Raw genomic sequence first — 21,000 nt, forward strand, 5'->3', positions numbered from 1 at the left:
AGACCCTTGGGTAACTTATGTGTTTTTGTTTTTTTTATTTGTATTTTGTATCCATTTAAATTTTATTTGGTTAATATTTTGATGTGGGAAATAGTTAATTTTTAATGTTGTATAAATTGTAATGTAAAAAATATGTAGATGTTGTTTTTACTATTTGGCCACAATGAGTTTTTCCCCCCCCCCCCCCCCCCCCCCTTGTGTTTCTCCCTAACCGCAAGCACAAGGGGGACGCAAATATTTTACGTGCAGAAAGACTGAAGCCTCTTGTAAGAGCGCTTCGGGTTTTCTGCTGGGGACACGGATTGGTGATCAGGAACAATGTTCCCGTTAACTGATCCCGGGGCTACCGGGGGACAGCACGGGTGCGCGCCCGCGATCGTGCCGCAGCAGAGCAGCCGCCCAGGCGTGAGCTTCACGTCCAGGCGGCAGAAATGGTTAAAGGGGCACTATGGCAAAAAATAGTAAAATTTAAAATGTGCAAACATAGACAAATAAGTACACTTTTTTTTTTCAGAGTAAAATGAGCCATACATTTTCTCCTATGTTGCTGTCACTTACAGTAGGTAGTAAAAATATGACAGAAGTGACAGGTTTTGGACTAGTCCAACTCTTTATTGGGGATTCTCAGCAAGGCTATAATTCTTTGCAGATAATCCCTAAAGAGGATTTAAAAAAATGATGCTGGCCAGATTTCCCTGATCGCTACAGTTTTTTGGCAGTTGGGACAGAGCAACTGCCATTCACTCAGTGCTTTTGAAAATAAATAAATCCCTGAGAATCCCCTATGAAGAGATGGGACTAGTCCAAAACCTGTCACTTCTGTCAGATTTCTACTGCCCACTGTAAGTGACGGCAACATAGAAGAAAAGTAATGTATGGCTCATTTTTACTCTGGAAAAACATACATCTTATTTGTATGTTTGCACATATGTAAAATTTTAAAATTTTTCACCATAGTGCCCCTTTAATGGCTTAATTTGCAGTTCGTGACCTGCTCCTATTGAACTCTTGCCTTACAGTAAAATAGGAAGGGAAAATTTAAGACCCATACCAATGTTTTTCAAGTCAAACGTCATTTTAAATACTTCAGTCTAGGGATTATGGTTTACTTACAAAAACCTTTCCCGAGATGGAAACCTAATAGGTATGATCAATGAGATGCAAATTTACACAGCTTTAAAAATGTACAAACTGCGTCCCACTTGAATTGCTCAGTCTAGTTTAAAGCTGCATAAACTTGCATTACAATGTGCATATAACGTTTTTGCATCTCATAGACCATCCTTAAAGGGGAACTCCAGTGACAATGTAATAAACAAAAGTGCTTTATTTTTACAATAATTATGTATAAATGATGTAGTCATTTTGCCCATTGTAAAAGCTATTAAATCCCTGATTAACATTCTGACATTTATTACATGGTGACATTTTTACTGCTGGCAGGTGATGTTGTGGTTTTAGCAGTTGGAAACAGCTGTAAACAGCTATTTCCCACAATGCAACAAGGTTCACAGACAGGAAACTGCCAGGAGTACCACGGTCCTCAGTTTGTTTTTTTGTGTGGGAGGGGTTTCACCACAATATCAGTCATACAGAGCCCCCTGATGGTCTGTGAAAAGGAAACTATTTCTCATGGGAAAAGAGGAATCAGCTACTGATTAGGATAAAGTTCAATTCTTGGTCGGAGTTTCTCCTTAAGGCTGGGAGCACACTTGTCTGTTCAGAAAACTGGGTTTTCTGCCTTGTGCTTTTGTCTTGTTTTTCCTTTTGATATTATCAAATTATTTTGTGTTCCCTTATGCACATAAAATCACATTGCAAAACCTATCCCAATACTTTACAGTTTTTCGTTGCTCTATTTTATAACAAGATTAGAGCAACTTGATCATAAGTTGCCGTTGTTTAATGCTTCTATATGCTGCCATCTAAATGTTATAGGAAATGTTCTTTATCCCACCTTTGTATGTATTTATAAATCATGAGGCTTATAAGATACGGTACGTACATATTGTGGATTTATCAGTCTTTTGTCTTCCCAGCTTTCAGCACATAATGGCTCCTGATCTTTCTGATGCTCCTTCCTACTCTGCCGGCCGTAGAGTTTCTGAACCTAGCATCGTTCCACACTCAGTCGATGCTGCAATGGGACGTAGGGGATCTGAGCCATACATTTCTTCACTACACACACCTGGATCAGAAAGGCAGGCAAAGTCTATTCAGCCCCCCAGAGAAAATTGGGCTCTTGCTGCAGAATTTATACCAAGTAGTTCAGGTAACAAAACAGCTGAATTGGCTAAAGAGATTTCCAGGTTTCCTCCATGGCACACGAGTGTTAGATGTAACTATAAAGATGTTTCAGGAACTTGTACACATTTGCCATCGCCAATGCCCCCACTGAGGGACTAATATTCATACATCCAGATGCCTACTGTGGGTCATTTGACTACCTGTACTGGGAATTATGGGGGGGGCTACATCTACTACCTATGCTGCAGGGGTCATCTTAAAACCTGTACTGGGGAGCACACCTGGCTACCACTAGAGATGGCCCGAACAGTTCACTGGTGAAAGCAAAACTTTATGGCGGTTCGCTTCACCTTATACTACATCAATAGGGTTAACTTTGACCCTCTACATCAGTCAGCAGGCACATTGTAGCCAATCAGGCTACACTCCCATCTGGAGGCCCCCCTTTATAAAAGGCAGGCAGCCATCTGGAGGCCCCCCTTTATAAAAGGCAGGCAGCATCTGGCTTTTCACTCATTCGTGTGCGTGCAGTAATTAGAGAAGGGATAGCTGCTGTGCAGAGACCTATAGGGAAAGCTTAGTTAGGCTATTGTAGGCTTGTTAGCTTGCTCCTTGCTGATTCTTATTGCTAAAGCACCCCCTCAACCGCTCTTTAGAGAGCTAATCTTGTTATACCTACCTACGTGAGCACACGTAGTGTCACTGTACCTGTCTGTGATAGGTGCACATTGTAATACCCATCACTGCATATACCTACCTGTTCACCATGCACCTATCTACATGAGTGCACGCAGTGTGATATACCACTCTGTGCATACCTGTTAACCCTCCTGGCGGTTTGTCAAAATCCGCCAGGGGGCAGCAAATAGGTTTTTTTTTTTTTTTTTTTTAATATAGTTTTTTTTTTTTTTTTTTTTTTTTTTTTCATGTAGCGAGACAAGGTCTCGCTACATGATAGACGCTGCTCAGCGGCATCCCCCCAGCCCCTCCGATCACCATCGAAGATTCCGTTCAAAGAACGGGATCTCCTGGAGGGCTTCCCCCGTCACCATGGCGACAGGGCGGGATGACGTCATCGCCGTCGTGACGTCAAAGGGGACTCCAATCCACCCCACAGCGCTGCCTGGCACTGATTGGCCAGGCAGCGCACAGGGTCGGGGGGGGGGGGGCGGCTGCAGCGACGCGGGTAGCGGCGGCGATCGGGCACTGCACGCAGCTAGCAAAGTGCTAGCTGCGTGCAGCAAAAAAAATTATGCAAATCGGCCCAGCGGGGCCTGAGCGGTGCCTCCCGGCGGCATAGCCCATGCTCAGCACGGGCTTACCGCCAGGGAGGTTAACTGCACCTGTGTGACTAACTGCACATTGTATTAATCAAGTCAGTGCATAACTTTCTCCATTTCCCCCCCCCCCCCCATGGATAAAACAAAAGCCAGAGGCAGGTCTGTTCGAGGTCGTGATTTTGTGCGGCCCGTGATCAAGGTACAGTGTTCAGAAGAAGGCACGTGCCATCAACTCCAATCTTGTCAGGACATAGTTGACTATTTAACACAGAACGCCTCATCTTTCTCAGCTTCCACTCGGAAGTGTGACATATCTCCTCCTGCTCTGATACTGGCACCCCACTTAACACTCAGTTGTCCGACACCACCAAAGTGCCATCACCCCAGGGCTCAGCAGTGTGGAAATTTGTCTGCCTCAGATGAGCAATGCCGTCTGTACTCTCTGCCACCGAAAAATTGAGCCGTGGAAAGACCAAGACCTGCGTAGGGACAACTACCTTACAAAGGCACATAATTACAAAGCACAAACTGCAATGGGATGACCACCTGAGGAAAAGCAGCACACAAAAGCAAAGCCACAAACTGCAGTGGCAGATACCAGGCTGCAATTTTTTTTTTCTCAAGCCGATACCTAAACTGTACCGTGATGTTGAAAGGCAAGTGGTGACATTTCTGGCATACAGCATTGGGTCAAGGGTCAATCTGACCACGGATGCCTGGTCTGCAAAGCACACTCAGGGCTGCCCGAAGACTGTCAGTCCCCACACACAGCATCTCTGCCTGCACACGTGTGACTACCTGCCCCAAGACTAAGTCGCTCCCCACACAGCATCTCTGCCCGCAGGCTGATTGACTGCCTTCTCCGCCACCACCAACAGGGTCCAGGACTCAAGGTGGATTCCTGAATTTAAGGCCGCTATACTACTTTTTCTGGTGCGTGTACATGCCTGCCTTATTTTTCTGGCTGCACTGCAGCTGCAACAAAACAAAAAGCATGTACATGTGCCCATTCCCCTTCATGATCATTACCTTGCCGCGGTGAAGGGGCTTGCGTAACACAATGTAGCAATGACCGACTGCTATATGAGTGTCCTGGAGAGGGGGGGGGGGGGGGGGGGGGAGTGGCACACCCAAGATAAGGTTGTTGCTTCATTGTGGACAGACCAAATTTGATCAGCTGGACAGTCACGGTTCTATCATTGAGCTACATAAGGGCTTGAAAACCGCCACGGCCTGCACTCTTGCCATGGTGCTGCGCACCAGTCCAGCACTGCCATCACAACACAGCTGTTTGCGGTGCGTTACGCAGTGAGTTTGGTCTGTCAGTGTGAAGCAGTACTCTAGTTGCACTCCCTGATGTATACACATGCAAGATGTTTTAAAGCACTTTAGGCCTGCAATTTAGCATTCAATGTGATTTCTGCCCTTAAAACGCTGCTTTGCGTCAAATTCAGATTTTTTTTTTTTCCCTGGGACTTTTGGCATCTATCACACTCATCCATGAAAAAACTGATGTTAGACCCCTTGAAAACATTTTTCCTTCACTTTTGAGGCCAGCATAAGTATTTCTAGTTTTCAAAGAAGTTTGCCTCACCATTGAACTCTACTATTGCGATTCGCGGAAGTTCGTGAACTGAAAATCAGAGGTTCGGGTCATCTTTAGCTACCACATTACAGCATAGTTGGGGCTAAAACCTTTGTCCTGGGAGCCATTTAGCCTAGAAACTGCCCTTTTTGTAAATTATTGTTACTTTGTGACTATCTATTGCTAATTTTAACACAGGCCTTGTGAGATCTGTATCTAGTCCTGTCCTGATGGAGGGGTCCAGGCCTGAGGCACCAGAAAGTGAGGCTGGAACAAGGAATCGTGCTGTGAACAGACAACCTCCAAAAATGGTGAATAGCATGCATACCAAACTAGATAATACACTCAGAACTGTCTCTAATGATTTCCTTTTCTTTATAGGAAGATTCAGGAGCTCATGAACGAAGCAGGGAAGTGGTTTGTGGCATCTGTATGGATAAAGTATATGATAAGCAAGCAGCTGAAGAGAGGGTGTTTGGAATCTTGCCCAACTGTAGCCATGCATACTGCCTTGGCTGTATTAAGCAATGGAGGAAGACTAAAGACTTCCGGAATGAGGTCGTAAAGTGAGTGTGGGGCAACTTTTTGCTATAGTGTTCCATTAGTTGGAATGCCTACCATTTTTAACCCCTCTTCAATATGTTTCAGAGGCTGCCCCCAATGTCGTGTGAAGTCCAGTTACTTCATCCCTCATAAATACTGGGTTGATGATTCTTCGGAGAAACTAAAGTTGATTGAAGACTTTAAAGAGAAGACTGGGTATGTGGTGTTATATTCAAAGATGTACCAAAATATGGCTGGAAAATTCTGTTAGGAAATTGGCTGCTATTGTGCATTTTATAGAGCGCTGATCTTTTCCATATCTAACACTTTTAAGAAAAGCTCATTTCCCAAAACAGACTGGGGCAGGTAGGGGGTTACAAGTGAAGTTTACCAGTTGTTGGTGGATTGGTTTGTTCTGGGTGTTATTCCATGGGTCCAAAAATGTAGTCTCCTTTGCTTTGTGTACCCTGTATGCTACAGACCTGGGTTCTATGTGAAATGGGTGACCATGTTATGTAAATACAATATATAGAATTTTTTTTTTCTCTTGGATATCTTAAGATTAGTCAACAATAAGTGAACCCAAGATAACCATGTATATCCCTAAAGATTGTCAAAACAGAAGTATGTGGTGATCCACAGTTTGACAAAGGGTGTTTGACTGATTTTGGTCCTAGAACTATGATTTTTGTCTTGCTGAAAGACAAAATGGGAATGTACATTTATTAATTCATTCTATACCTTATCCAGAAGTTTAACAAAATGTTCCTTTGTCACGCCCCAAATCTCAGTTTATTTGACAATTTGGTGGTCCTGTGCTAAGACACCACCATTTTGGTATGTTAGTGGCTGTATAGAAAAATTACAGGTGAAGTCTTCAGGCCCTTTTTCCACAACCAGTTTCTGGGCAGTGAAAATAATCTCAAAGGGCCATATGCAATTCACTTTTTCACGTGTTTTCTCCTAGGTGATATTTTTAAACTTGTCAATAAAATGCATTTTAAGCCCCCAGAAGGCAAGAAAATTATTAAAATTTTGATAGTACTGTTTTCACCAGCTTTTTGGTTTTTTTGTTTTCTTTTTGAAAAGTACTAGAAAGTTATTTAAAATCAAAGATGAAAAATTATCTCCTAGGTGAAAACTCTGGTGTAAGAGAATTGCATATGGCCCAAACTCTTAATTGCTTGCTGCTGCCTGTTAACTGCCTGCTGAGTACAGTTCAACTGCCTGTGGAAATGAGCTCAGTCAGTTTCATTGGGCACCCAAAGATCAATAACTTTACAAGTTTGGATACTACCAAGGAATTTATTCCATAATATTGGCAATCTGCTACGAGAACTGACAAGATCTGAAGAGGTGTTTAATTTATCGGCTAAAATCAATGTTAAATATCATGGCATTTTGGAGAGCTGGGTAACGTTGCTGAGCCATAGCACTTTATATGGACATTATGACTTTATTTCATAATTATTACATAACAGAAGTGTCCCAAGTCCTGAAAAGTGCAAAATGCTTGAGTGCAAACATGTAGTTAACTTTGAAGAAAAATGTGTATATACTTGCCTCAGTGTGAAAGCACCATGCATAGTGTGAACTCCTCCAAAAGCCCAGATTTGTGTGGCTGCTCTGAGGAGAGACACTAGACAATTGTAAAGAGGCGCCCTAATAGTAGATAAAATCTAAAAACCGTTTAAAATTGACAAACTTGAGGTAGCTTACCTCAATGACGACAAATCTCTGTAATAAAGAAAAGATTTATAGCACCGGCAACGTGTTTTGCGGATCCAAGCCCGCTTCCTTAGGCCAATAAAAGTGCCTACATCAGCAAAAAACAAGACTCCTCAATATACCAGTACTAGAAGGGTACATACATTTATAAAATCAGTGTCAAGCATGCATTTAAATCATTATATTTAACAGTTGAGATATTATGGCTCTTGGTACTTAGAAGGTGTTTTAGATGGATAAGTTGCATTATGTATATTGGGAGATTATAAACCTTAGCGTATAATTATAGGGCTACTAGTGGTTGTCTGCCGTAAAATATATGCATATAGGAGAGCAGTGAGTCAAGACTCCCCAAGTACTGTGCACCTCCAACTAGTTAAACAGAATGCTGAGTCTCAAACCAGCTGATTACTGCTTTGGATGAGTTATCACCTACTTTTATATTGTATTTAATAATGTTCCTTATTTGAGAACTGTTCAAAAACCTTTTTTCTCTTCAGTAAGATTCGTTGTCGCTTCTTCTATCAAAGCAATGGAAGATGCCCATTTAAATCTGACTGCATCTACCGTCATGAGCTGCCAAATGGCCACCAGCGCAGGAGGAGGAGAGATCGCCGAAGAGCAAGTGCCTCTGCTGTGGTGAGGATACAAATTTTGTAACCCGAAGCAAGGGCTTTACATGTAGGGAACATCTTTGTGGATGTGCTGAATTGTTCCACACCCTAACATGTAATTTGGAACAGCGTGCAACATAGCAGTTGGGCAGGGCTCACACTTGCCATGCGAATCAATGGTAAAGCATGCGTTTTGCATAGGATTTGCATGCATTTTGTCAATTGGCGTCGTTGTTTAACCTATAGTGGTGAATTGCACCTGCTTGGGTGTACAGGATGTGAACTACACCTAATTATGAGCAGAATGCCTTCTGAAACCTGTGCTAGGCCTGGATTGTTCTATAATGGACTTCTAGTTGGGCTTGGTATTTGATCCAAGGAATATCTGGGGGCATTTGTTATGATTGCCAGTTTCTGCATAGCTTCTAAAGCGGACTGGCCATCTATACTATTTTTTTTTTAAAACCTTTTTATGAAAAACTTGCCATGTAGTTGACCCCCCCCCCCCCCCCCTGCAGGACTAGGACCTAGAACGTGAGGACCCTTATCAGAAGTGTCACGTACGGTAGGCAATAATCCGTTGATGGCTTTTAGACAAGTCTCTCCTAATGGGCGATTATCATAACCTTTTTTTTTTTTTCTCTACTGACCTATGAGCAAACCTTAGAGAAAAGCTAATGTTAAACTGTTTACTTCCGCAGACCTACTCTCACCTCGTTGGAATATATGAAGAAGACTTTAGTGATGAGGAGGACATTGAACTTCTGCATTGTGCGCTCACCCTTGCTCTCATTGATGATCGCTTTGAATTTGGCTTTGGATTTCCTGAGGGTGTTGAAATTTTACTGGGGGACTGCAGTGACTCTGAATAATAGTTCTTATGGGTGGTTCTTAAAATGGGGTTAGAGATGGGTTTTTTTGGTAGTAGTATTAGTATAGTGTGCAATTTTTGAGGAGAAAAAAAAAACTAACTAATCGTATCTCTGGGTCTAAATCATGCAGTGCTTGCTTTAATTGCAGGTGTCTGAGGGGGAAATTTAATTTTTTCAGTGATTTTTCTAGCTTGGCATTTTAAACTTTGTGTAAGGGAAGGTGGGGTAAAAAAAAGTGTGGAATAAAGAATTGTGATGTTGTCAATGTGGAATAAAAAAAGTTGTCCTTTATGCAATTTTTTTCTTAATACAAACTTGAGGTTGGGTGTGTTCTGTCTCCACTTGTGGAACCTAAAGCTGGCATGGCAATGGTTTGCTCTCTGGGCCTTAAAAAAATGGAGACCAGGTACTAGTTGCCACCTTCTCCAAGGGGAGGGTAATGTAACTGGGGGAAGAGGTGCACAAGTGTGCATCTTGGCTTAAAAAAATGGCAATTTCCCCACTTTATCAAGCCAATTAAAAGTGCCCACTAGGTCTCTTAGCTTCTGCTCAGCTAAGACCTAGTGGGTACTAGGGATGCAGAGACACTGCCAAGAGCCAGAGGGCATGCGTGGCGCATTAGGGCAGATCTAGCCCAGTTTTAAATGGGCTTGGGTCCACTAGTAACCAACTTGGTGTAGAGCCAATTTTAGGGTGGGAACCAGTGACGGTATGTCTTTGGATGTGGGAGGAAACTAGAGGGACTGAGGAAAGCCATGCACTCAGGAAGAACATCCACACTTTCTTCAAACCTGGGCCAGTATACAATCTCCATGAAGGACCTAGTGCTGCAAGAGAACTGTCCACTACACTATGTAGTGAGTTCTTAACTAAAGAGATGTGTAAGCTAGCTTGATTTTTAACTTTTAATCCATTGCATTGAACTAATACATTTTCCAAATTGAGACAATTAGCAAGTGGTCAGAACCTAGGCTGTTATCAATCCACTGCAAGAAACAGTGGAATCCATGCCCCTGCCCCCCCCCTCATTTTCCTTGCAGTGGTTTTAATCTGCCTTACTTGTAGTATTTTGTTGCATACATCAGTGGCCATGCTGATGTCTGTTCACTAGCCAAAGTGCCTTCAATGAGTTTCAGAATTGGAACATGGTGCAATAGAAGAAAGTGGCCTAGCTGATTTTCATTTTTCTTTTTAGTACCTACATGCTATGTATCTAACTCCACACTGTTTTGATCAGATGGTGGTTTTTTTTAAGGGTGTTTTTTTTTTTTTTTTTTTTTTTTTTTTTTTTGGTTGATCGAACACCCAGATATTCGGGGACGGCTCGGCTGAACATGGCTTGGATTTTTGGGATATTCTGCCAAAAAAAACTTGCAAAATGGGGGGAGGGGAGGGGGCATTTACAAACAGATTTTAGGCTCAGAATAAAAGCAGGGACTTGTGTTTGCAGAGCAGTGTGCCAATTCTACTTGACAATGACTACTAATAAAACAAAACTCCCAAAGCATACGTGTATGGGGAAACTGCACACTTAACGCCAATGCAGTTTATTGCCATGCATTTATAGATTTTATACAAAAAGATCCTGAAAGCAAGAGTAAAATTCAATAAACTTTTTTTTATGGGCACAACTGTTCCCAGCTGGCACTGAAACCGGGACCAAATATGATGGGCACAGTGGCTGCTGGCAGTGGTGAGGCAGGTGCACTGTGGCTGGCCTGGCAACAAAATGGGCACAGTGGTGCCTGGCAGTGGTGAGGCTGGGGCTCTGGGGCTGCTGCCAATGCCTGGCAGTGGTGAGGCTGTGGCTCTGTGCCTGCTGCTGGCAGTGGTGTGAGGCTGGGGCACTGTGGCTGGCAGTGCTGGCACCTAACCGCTAGCTGTCTCCTACCTACCCCAAGCTAAACCCCCATGTGAATGGGGGAACTAGCACGCAGTCGGGTATTTATATATCTGAATCATGTGACTCACTCGGCCAATCACAGCTATGGTCACAGCCAGCTAGACTGTGTGACCATAGCTGTGGAAAAACTATTGTCACCACTTATTGGCTGCCTGCAAAGGCGCCAATAAGCGAGGGGAGAAGACTGAATAGTGCGGCCAAACCCGAACAGGCGAATGTTCGGGGAATAATGAACAGGGCCGAGCACTGTTCGATCAACACTAGTCTAATGCCAATACATGATTATCAATTGAAATGAGCTCAAAGATTTCTACTACAAGCACATCTGCTGGTCATCCCCTTTCCTGGCATCTGACAGCTGTCTTGGCTGCACTGTTAGCTCACCAGCTGTGGACTCTGAGGCCTTCCCTAAATTTGTGGCCATTGGGACACCGCAGTGGAAGATACTAGGCCGCTATTTTTTCTCTAAAAAGGCGATATTCAAACTGTACTGTGAAGTGGAGAGGCAAGTGGTGTCATCTCTGGCACACAGCGTTGGGTCAAGGGTCCACCTGACCACGGATGCCTGGTCTGCCAAGCACGGTCAGGGCAGGTACATTACTTAGCCCATTGGGTCAACCTGGTGACTGGTAAGCAGGGAGTATGTGACTGTGTAGCAGACCAACTTGTGATGACTAGAGATGTAGCGAACGGTTCCAGGCGAACTTTGGTGGTTCGCCTGCACCAGGTGAACTTTTGCGGAAGTTTGATTTGCCCCATAATGCACTATAAGGGTCAACTTTGACCCTCTGCATTACAGTCAGCATGCACATTGTAGCTATTCAGGCTACAAGAAGCCCTGGAGCTCCACCCCCCCCCCCCCTTTTATATAAGGCAAAATTGCTGGCAATTACACTCACGTGCTTGCTAGAGACAGACTAGGGACAGTTGCTGCAGACTTGTTCTCCTAGGGACAGATTAGTTAGGTTCTTGGCTGCTTAGCTTGCTCCTGGCTGATTATTATTGCTTTTATAGCACCCCTCAACAGCTCTTTTCAGAGCTCATCCTGCACTTTTTTCTGTGTGTCAAACTGACACTTTTGTTGCATGCTCAGCCTTGCTAATTCATAGCGTGTGCCACTGCGAGCAGCCCAGCACATTTAGTGACTACCTGTGTGTGACAGGGAGCTGCACATTGTACTACTGACTGTATATACCCAGTACCTATTGTGTTTACTTAACCCACCTCATCACTGCATATACATAGCTTAGTGCTGAGTGAATCCAGCTCACTGCATCTAACTAGTATTTCTCCCCCCCCCCCCCCTTCCCCAAGATGGACAAACCAGGTAGAGGCAGACCCAGAAGACTGCCACCAGGCACCGGCAGGTCTGTACAAAGTGGTGTTGCTGGGATTTTGTGCAGACCTGGCTCAAAATACAATGCTCAGAAAAAGGCACGTGCCATCATTTCCCAAAATTGTGAGGACGTGCTTGAGTATTTAAGACAGACCACCTCATCTCCCGCAGCTACCAGCGCTACAACAAGCACCACATCCGCTGCATTTGACACTTTGCAGGAGTTATTTAGTAGTGGTGAAATCACTGATTCACAGCCGCTACTACTGCAACAACAAGAAAGCGCAGGTACACCACCTCATACGTCTGAGTTCGGTGGCGATAGTATGGACGTAATGTGTGAGGAGGGGGCTGATAAACCACCTGAAGTTGGTGCAGTGGAAGTGTCTGAGGAAAGTGAAGCTGGTCAGGAGGATTATGATTATTATATGGATGCCACATATGTTCCCAGTAGAGGAGATGACCAGGGGGACAGTTCAGAGGAGGAGTAGGAGGAGATAACTTCATGATAGAAGCAGAGGGAGCTCGTCCTCAGAAACAGCTGGGGGCAGTGTCCGGCGCCATGTATCGCCAGCTATGGATACTCAGCCAACATGCCGTTCAACATCAGCTGCTGATGCCAACGTAGCGCCATCACCCGATCTGAGACGCACGTTAAATTTCCGGTTTGCAAATTTTTTAACGTGCGTCTCAGATCGGAGCAAAGGCATCTGTTCTCTCTGCCAGCAAAAATTGAGCCGTGGAAAGGCCAACTCTCACGTAGGGACAAGTGCCTTATGAAGGCACCTGGAGAAAAGGCACAAACAGCTATGGCGAGAACACCTAAGGAAAAGCAGCACCCAAAAGACAAGCCACCCTCCTCCTCTTACTCCTTCAGGTGCATCGTCTTCATCTCTTCATCCGCTTTCTCCCTTGCAGCTTCACAGCCACCCTCCTTCACACCGCCTCTTCCCTTGAGCGGTTCCTTCTCCTCTGCCCACAGCAGTACCCAGCTGTCCGTGAAGGAAGTATTTGAGCGTAAGAAGCAAATGTCTGCCAGTCACCTTCTTGCCCGGCGTCTGACACGGGAGGACTGGCCCAGGGGGATGGGGGGCAATTGCCCCCCGGGCCACCCGAATCTTAAGTAATTAGGGCCAGCCGCTGCTATACGCAGCGGCCGTAGACATACCACAGGTGACAGGTTCGCAGTGGGGATCGCAACCTTGCGCGATATTTCCCGGCAAGTTAAAGTATCCAATCAAAGAAGGGGCTGAGGCGGCCGGCCATGGTGTGCCCTTGTGCGTGGCTGCGCCTGCGGTGGATGTGAGCGGCACAAGGACACAAATAGCTTAGGTCCTCTCTGGCCCGGTGGATTGACCCTGCTTGAATCCGCCCCTCACCTGGAGCCATTGCCGCCCGCAACGTGCTGCTGTGCCTGCGGTTTCATCGAAGTGAGCTGTCTCACTCTTCAGCTTTCTGTGCTGGGGGGTCTGGGGGCCTGGAGCTGCGGCTACGAGTGGCTGGCTGGCTGTCCTGGCTGGAGGAGTTGGACACTCTGGGGGCTGGGAGTTGGAGATGCCACTTATAGCTGCTTGCTGCTGTGGAGGAGGAGGAGGTGTAGGACTGAGGAGACAGGAGGATAGAGGAGGTTAGGTCCAGGTTGCCAGAGGAGAAGGTGGTTTTTATAAATGTTGTTTCTGTACTTCTTCTTCTCCCTTCTTGTCACTGAGTTACTCACACTTTGCTAGGGGTGCTCAGTAGAGCTCGAATATTCGAGCTCTTTTTCAGCTATTCGAGGTCGAATACCGAGCTCGAATAGCTGCAGCTATTCGAATGGGCTATTCGAGTGAATTCGAATAGCCCACTCGCTATTCGAGCAAACAGCGCTATTCGAGCTCGAATACCAAGCTCGAATAGCGTCATAGCCCAGATTGATGTCCTTAGAGCCAATCAGAGGGCTCCCAGGCCCTCTGACGGCAGCCAATCACAGAGGGGGACCCTGGCCAGCCCCTACCCTATAAATAGCGGCCGCCATGTTCGGTTTTTCCGTCCTTGCCTGCCTTTGTACAGAGAGAGATCTGCTCCTTTGTGCTTTGGCTTAGCAAGAGCTCTATAGTGGTCAATTACCTAGCGTTTTTGCTCACATACACCTCCTATACACACCTATATTGTTAGTTAGATAGACCTTGTATTTTAGTTAGTAGCTTGTGTGTTACATAGAGACAGGCAGCTGCTGCAGGCAAGCTTACACAGCTTTAGGCCACAGGGCCTTGCCTGTGTGGGCACAGCTGTCCTCCTGTCCTCTGTTAGTTTATTTCTCATCTATACCAGTGTTTCTGCTGTCCTTTACTACTGAGTGATTGTATTTTGTAGTTATACTGTAGTCTGTAAATGTACTAGGACACTCACTGTCACTGTTTGTTCATAGCTCCTGCATGTGTGCGTGCAGTACACACACTCTATTTCCTTCTGATTACTACTGATTATTGTAATTTCTAGTTGTACTTACTGTTACTACTTACTACTAGGGAGGGACACTCAGTCACTGTTCATAGGCTAGCTCCTGCGTGTGTGTGTGTGTGCGTGCACTGTCTGTACAGTACACACACTCTATTTCCTTCTACTGAATCTGATTACTACTGATTATTGTATTTTTCTAGTTAGTGTACTAGGGGACACACTTACTGTTCACACTTACTGATTACTGAATTATTGTATTTTGTATTAGTACTGTACTAGTAATCACTTAGCGATCTAATCACTTAGTGATTAGTGTCACCTAACCCACTCCATTAAAGTACCCCACTTTTTCACCCGCCCTTTTAAAAAACTTTTTTGTTTACGCCCAAAACATCTAAGATGTCTGGAAGTGGCAGCCAGCGCGGTTTGGGCAAGGGGAAGGGCAGCAAGGGAATCAGGAGGAGAGGGAGCAGCATTGTGGCAAGCCGCGGCCGCGCCACCATGCACAGTTCCGCAGCAGCTGCGTCAGTGGCTAACATTCCGCCTATAGCCACTGGCCGTGGACGCCTTGGGTGCCGCCCAGCAGGAGCAACTCACGCTGCAGAGACACAGCAGCAGCAGCGTGTAATACCTGCTCCTATTTTCCTCCAGCCGGGTCGGAAACATCCCATTGAGGAAAAGCATGCAGCCACTGTGGTGCAACTGATGACGGAGGATGAGCAGCCCGCCATCAGCTCTGCATCCGAGGCCTCCACCCTCACCACCACCAGCACCAACTCCTGTTCGCAGCAGCCGCCCAGCAGGGCCTGGGGAGGAGGCCAGTTCACTGTCAGTTGGCGATCTGTCATTCAGAAGTCTTTTGACCCCAGGCATCATGAGTCAATTGTCTGCTGTTGTTGGCGATTTGGAGGAGGAGATGGTGATGGGCACTTTGGGGGATGAGGAATTGGACAGCAAGACTGTGGCGACAGTCAAGCAGCCCATCCATGCATCAGGAGAGGAGTTTGGGGGGTCATCATCCCAGCAGGACATGTTTCAGGAGGGGGAGGATGATGATGATGATGACGTGGTGACAGACAAAGACTGGGTGCCGCCACCACCAGCACCTGGGGATGTCATCATCGGCAGCTCTGAGGAGGAGGAGGAGGATGCGCTTGTGGGCCTTGCAAGGAGGCGCATCATTGCAAGCATTGGCAGCAGTAGGCAGGTCCCACAGCCTGCTGGTGTCTCAGACTCAGCAGCAGCAGCAGCATCTGCCAGTACCACCACCAGCCGCACCTAAGCCCCCCCCCCCCCCCCCAACCTCCACAGGGAGATAGGCAGCAGCGGCTCCAGGCCGTAGGGGGTTGTGCTTGTCACCAATCTGGCGATTTTTCACAATGCCCACAGTTTTCAGCAAGTACGCCACTTGCAACCACTGTCAGCGGAAGTTGAGCAGAGGTGCAGACCCCTTAAAGTTCAGCACCAGCTCGCTCATCAACCCCCTTGCTGCTAAACATTTCCACCAGCATGAGGAGTTCCAGAGGCTGAAGGCATCTGGTGCTGGCAGTGGCACCACACCCATCACTGCACAGCCTTCAGCAGCAGCAGCAACAGCAGCCACCCGCCCTCCTGCTCCTCAAGCACCACCAGCAGGAGTGCGGAAACGCACTGCTCCTCCCCCCTCTGCAACTCATGCCGCCGACACTGAGGCCTGTTCTGGCAGCCAGTCCTCAGTGGCCTCCACTGCTGTGTCCGCTGATTTCCGTGCTAGCAAAAGGCCACGCCAGAGCCTTTTGAGCAAGTCCTTCCAGGGGGTGGTTAGGGCTCTGCCTCCCAGCAGCCGTCGCGTGCGTCAGCTGAACGGCTTGCTGGCATGGGCCATGTGCTCCCAACTCCTGCCGTACACGCTCGTGCAGGAGGGGAGCGACATGCGTGTGCTGCTTGCTTGTGCAGCCCCAGACTGGCAGCTCCCCAGCAGACACTACTTTGCCCGCAAGGCCATTCCTGCACTGCACCGCTTTGTGATGGCCAATGTGGAGCGAGGGCTGGAGCACGCGGTTGGTAAAAGGGTCCACATCACCATGGACTCCTGGAGCAGCCGCTTCGGGACAGGCCGCTACCTGTCCTTCACTGTCCACTGGGTCAGCTTGGTGGAAGGGGGTGAGGATGGGAGAGCAGCAGCGGGCACAGCAGCAGCAGCAACACAGTGGGTGGTGCCACCCCGCAGGCTCAGGGGAACTGCAGCAGGTTCCTCCGATCCTCTGCCATCCTCTGGCACACCTGGCCAAACCCCCGCCTCAGCAGCAGCGTGAAGGCCCGCCACTGCCAAGCACTGCTGCAGTTGGTCAGCCTTGGGAAGACCAAACTGACGGCAACCCATGTGTTGGCCAAACTCCAGGAGCAGGAGAGGATTTGGCTGACCCCCAGAGGCCTCAGAGTCGGAGAGGTGGTGGCCGACAATGGGGCCAATCTGGTTGCCGCAATTGACAGGGGAAACCTGACCCACATCCCCTGTCTTGCCCACGTGCTGAACCTGGTGGTGCAGAAGTTCTTGCGCTCCTACCAGGGGATGGGCGAACTGCTGGAAACGGCAAGGAATGTTGTGCGTCACTTCCGGCGCTCGGCTGCAGCCTGTGCGAGCCTGGAAGACGTGCAAAAGGAGCTGGAGCTGCCACGCCATCGGCTGATCCTTGACGTTCCAACTCGCTGGAACTCCACCCTGGCGATGTTGGAGCGTCTGGTTGAACAGAAGCACGCTGTCAACCAGTACCTTGCCCTGGCCACTGTTTCCGCCGCTCAGAAAAGGGACAAGACCAGCAACATCCCGTCCATCATCCCCGATGACGACTGGAGGCACATGCAGCAGGTGTGCTTAGTGCTGGCTCCCTTTCTGCAGGCCACTAACATGGTGAGCAGGGACCATGCTATGGTCTGCGAGTGGGTGCCCCTGGTTTGTCTGCTGAACAGGGCCCTCGATGCTTTGCTGGAACAGGGAGCGGCAGCCTTGGCCCAGCAGGAGCGGCATGCAGCTGCACAGTCCACCTCTGAGGGGGAGGAGGAGGAGGATTTGGTGGAGGTCCCTGACCTTGCTGCTGATGAGGGTGATCAGCACAGCGCAGCTGAGTTGGTGCGGTGGTGGAGAGAGGATGAGGCTGAGGAGGCAGAGGAGGAGGATGAGGACAGCACTGCCGTCGATGTGCCATCACACATGGCCCGCCTCTTCCCAATGGCAGCGCACATGCTGACGTGCCTGTGCAAGGACCCCAGGGTGATCCAGATGAAGCAGAGGGAGGACATCTGGATCAGCATGATGTTGGACCCACGCCTCAAGGGGAAGTTGAGCCAGTTCCTGCCGCCTGCAGGAGGAGACCCAGCGCAACAAATAAGGAGCTTGCAGCAGGCCCTTGTTGAGCGCTTGGAGGAAGCCTTCCCCCAGCCTTCCACCCCCACTGTCCAGCCAGCACAGAGGCAGCAGCAGGTGCCTGCATCCAGCAGCAAGCGCCCCACAGACCTGCTGTCTCTCAGCAACGAGCTCTACAGGACTGTAGAGGCTCCGGCAGCAGTGACTAGAGAGGAGGTGCATGCAGCAGCATCCTCCTCCGGTCACAGCCAGTGCCTGACCCGCATGGTGGCTGACTACATGGGGTCCTACAGCGGGCTTGACAGCGATGCCCCTGTTGATCCCATGGAGTATTGGTTCAAGCGCCTGGAGATCTGGAGCGAGCTGGCGCAGTACGCCCTGGAAGTGCTGTCCTGTCCCCCTTCCAGCGTGCTGTCCGAGCGCTGCTTCAGTGCAGCTGGTGGCGTGGTCACCGAGAAATGCTCACGTCTGTCTCACAAGTCTGTGGACAGACTGACGTTTCTCAAGATGAACCAGGTGTGGGTGGAAGGCGAGTTCCTGGCCCCTGTTGTCGGCGAGAAAGGGACATGAACTGGCTGCCGGAAGCACCATCGTTAATGTGCCTTACCACCCTTTACCACCTCCTGGCTCCTGCTCACTAAGCCAGCCTGGTTCACTTTGACTATTACGTCGCCTGCAGCCACACATTTTACACCTACAGTGGGCTGCTGTGTACTGCCCTTCTGCTGTCTGTCTGTGTTTCCCACTGCCAGGGTACACAGATTTACCTTCTGCTGCCGCTCTGCCACCAGCTATTACGTCAAACAATAGCTGCCCCTGCTGCCTGTATTTACCTTTAAAAAAAAAAAAAAAAAGGTTTAATTTTTCTGAGGTGCCCGGGTTGAAAACTGTGATGTCCCAGTTGTGTATTGGACACGATGTGGGCTTCACGACCGCTGTCTGGGACCTCCTGCTGTGTTTATTTACAGCCCTGGTATCACCGCTAGGTACCAGGGCTATTATGTCACGCTGCCTGCCTGCTGCCACACTCACACTACTCCTCCATTCCTCCTGCTGCTGCTGCTGTCTGTCTGTGTTTCCCACTGCCAAGGGTACACAGATTTACCTTCTGCTGCCACTCTGCCACCAGCTATTACGTCAAACAATAGCTACTCACATTACTCCTCCATTCCTCCTGCTGCTGCTGCTGCTGCTGCTGTCTGTCTGTGTTTCCCACTGCCAGGGTACACAGATTTACCTTCTGCTGCCACTCTGCCACCAGCTATTACGTCAAACAATAGCTATATCTGTGTAATTTGCTATAAAAACAAAACAAAAAAACCATTAAAAAAAAAAGGTTTAATTTTTCTGAGGTGCCCGGGTTGAAAACTGTGTTGTCCCAGTTGTGTATTGGACACGATGTGGGCTGCACGACCGCTGTCTGGGACCTCCTGTTGTGTTTATTTACGCCCTGGTATCACCGCTAGGTACCAGGGCTATTATGTCACGCTGCCTGCCTCATTGACTGCCTGCTGCCACACACTCATCCTCCTCCTTCTGCTGCTGAATTTACCTCCTGCTGTCTGTGTGTTTCCACTGCCAGGGAGCACATACAATGGCGCTTCCACCATTCGCCACCAGCTATTTGTTACGCTCAAAAATAGCTGCATTTCTTTAAAAAAACGATAAAAATATATATACTTTTTATTAATACTTTGTGATATTATTTTTAGAGGTGTCCGGGTTGAAAACTGTGTTGTCCCAGTTGTGTATTGGACATGATGTGGGCTTCACGACCGCTGTCTGGAACCTCATGCTGTGTATTTACGGCCTGGTACCACCGCTAGCCACAGCCTATTATGTCTCGCTGCCTGCCTCATTGACTGCCTGCTGCCACACAATCATCCTCCTCCTCCTGCTGCTGCTGCTGCTGAATTTGCCTCCTGCTGTCTGTGTGTTTCCACTGCCAGGGAGCACATACAATGGTGCTTCCAACATGCGTGCGCCACCAGCTATTTATTACGCTCAAAAATAGCTGCATTTCTTTAAAAAAAATAAAAAATAAAAGAGAAATAAGTGAAGAAGAAGAAGACGATATAGAAGAAGAAGAAGATATAGAAGAAGAAGAAGAAGAAGGAGAAGAAGGAGAAGAAGAAGAAGAAGAAGAAGATATAGAAAAAGAAGAAGACGAAATAGAAAAATAATAATAAGAAGAAGATATAGAAAAAGATATAGATGAAGAAGATGAAGAAGAAGATGAAGAAGAAGAAGAAGAAGAAGACGATATAGAAGAAGAAGACGATATAGAAGAAGAAGAAGAAGAAGATGATATAGAAGAAGAAGATATAAAAGAAGAAGATATAGAAGATGAAGAAGAAGAAGAAGTATATACACTGTACTGAACAGAATTTTGGACTCAACTTCTCTTTCCACCTTTTTTTTTTTTTTTAAAGGAACATCCCCACATAATCACTTGCTGTTGTTACTTTGAAAAAAAGATGTTTCTTGCATCATTCACCCTCAAAACAAGTGTTGGAAGCTATTTAAGGCCAATTCGAATAGTCAACTCGAATAATGAGCTCGAATACCGACTCAAATAGTGAGCTCGAAGTCCGAGGTCGAATCGAATAGTAAAAAATATTCGACTCGAATATTCGACCGAACGCGAATAATTTACTATTCGAATTCGACCAAACTCGAATAATAAGGGGTATCTGAGCACCACTGCTGCCTGCCTGCTACTGCTGTCAACTTCAATTCTCTGCCCAGGCCAGTGCGCTCTGAGTTTTTTTTTGTGTGATAATCATCTCCATTCTGACCCTGGCCTGAGGGGGAACCTTTTTTCTTCTTGTGGTGTGATTGGCGGCAGGGGAGGGGGGTGGCAGGCAGTTAGGCACTGTCAAACAGGTAGTTGGAGGGGGGGGGGGGGTAGGTGTCAGACAAGTAGTTTGTATGGTGGGTGGGCAGGAGTGGGGTTAGGCATCACCAGGTAGGTAGGTGTGTGTGTGTGTGGGGGGGGGGGGGGTTGTTTAAAGGAGTTATCAGGCATTTTTAATGAAATAAGTGCTACTTACCCGGGGCTTCCTCCAGCCCCACGCTCCCAGCATGTCCCTCACCGCAGCTCTGCAGTC

At 47.5% G+C, this 21,000-nt stretch overlaps 1 protein-coding gene across 1 annotated transcript; it reads left to right on the plus strand.

Moving 5' to 3' along the window:
* Positions 1 to 809: 809 nt before the first annotated feature.
* LOC137546678 (probable E3 ubiquitin-protein ligase makorin-1) lies at positions 810 to 9,121 on the plus strand. The gene is made up of 7 exons (XM_068269422.1): positions 810 to 842; positions 2,040 to 2,272; positions 5,311 to 5,423; positions 5,494 to 5,678; positions 5,761 to 5,871; positions 7,884 to 8,022; positions 8,699 to 9,121. Exons 2-7 carry the CDS (start codon positions 2,053 to 2,055, stop codon positions 8,867 to 8,869), a joined length of 939 nt encoding a protein of 312 aa, XP_068125523.1. The 5' UTR covers positions 810 to 842; positions 2,040 to 2,052; the 3' UTR covers positions 8,870 to 9,121.
* Positions 9,122 to 21,000: the final 11,879 nt, after the last annotated feature.

Source organism: Hyperolius riggenbachi, chromosome 2, assembly GCF_040937935.1.
Source record: "Hyperolius riggenbachi isolate aHypRig1 chromosome 2, aHypRig1.pri, whole genome shotgun sequence".
Lineage (NCBI taxonomy): Eukaryota > Metazoa > Chordata > Amphibia > Anura > Hyperoliidae > Hyperolius > Hyperolius riggenbachi.

Excerpts from the sequence above, each read along its gene's own strand:
- LOC137546678 (XM_068269422.1), top strand. The coding sequence starts at position 2,053 with ATGGCTCCTGATCTTTCTGATGCTCCTTCCTACTCTGCCGGCCGTAGA. Across the intron at positions 5,424-5,493 it reads ACAGACAACCTCCAAAAATG|GAAGATTCAGGAGCTCATGA; the intron begins GTGAATAGCATG and ends TTTTCTTTATAG. Across the intron at positions 8,023-8,698 it reads GAGCAAGTGCCTCTGCTGTG|ACCTACTCTCACCTCGTTGG; the intron begins GTGAGGATACAA and ends TTACTTCCGCAG.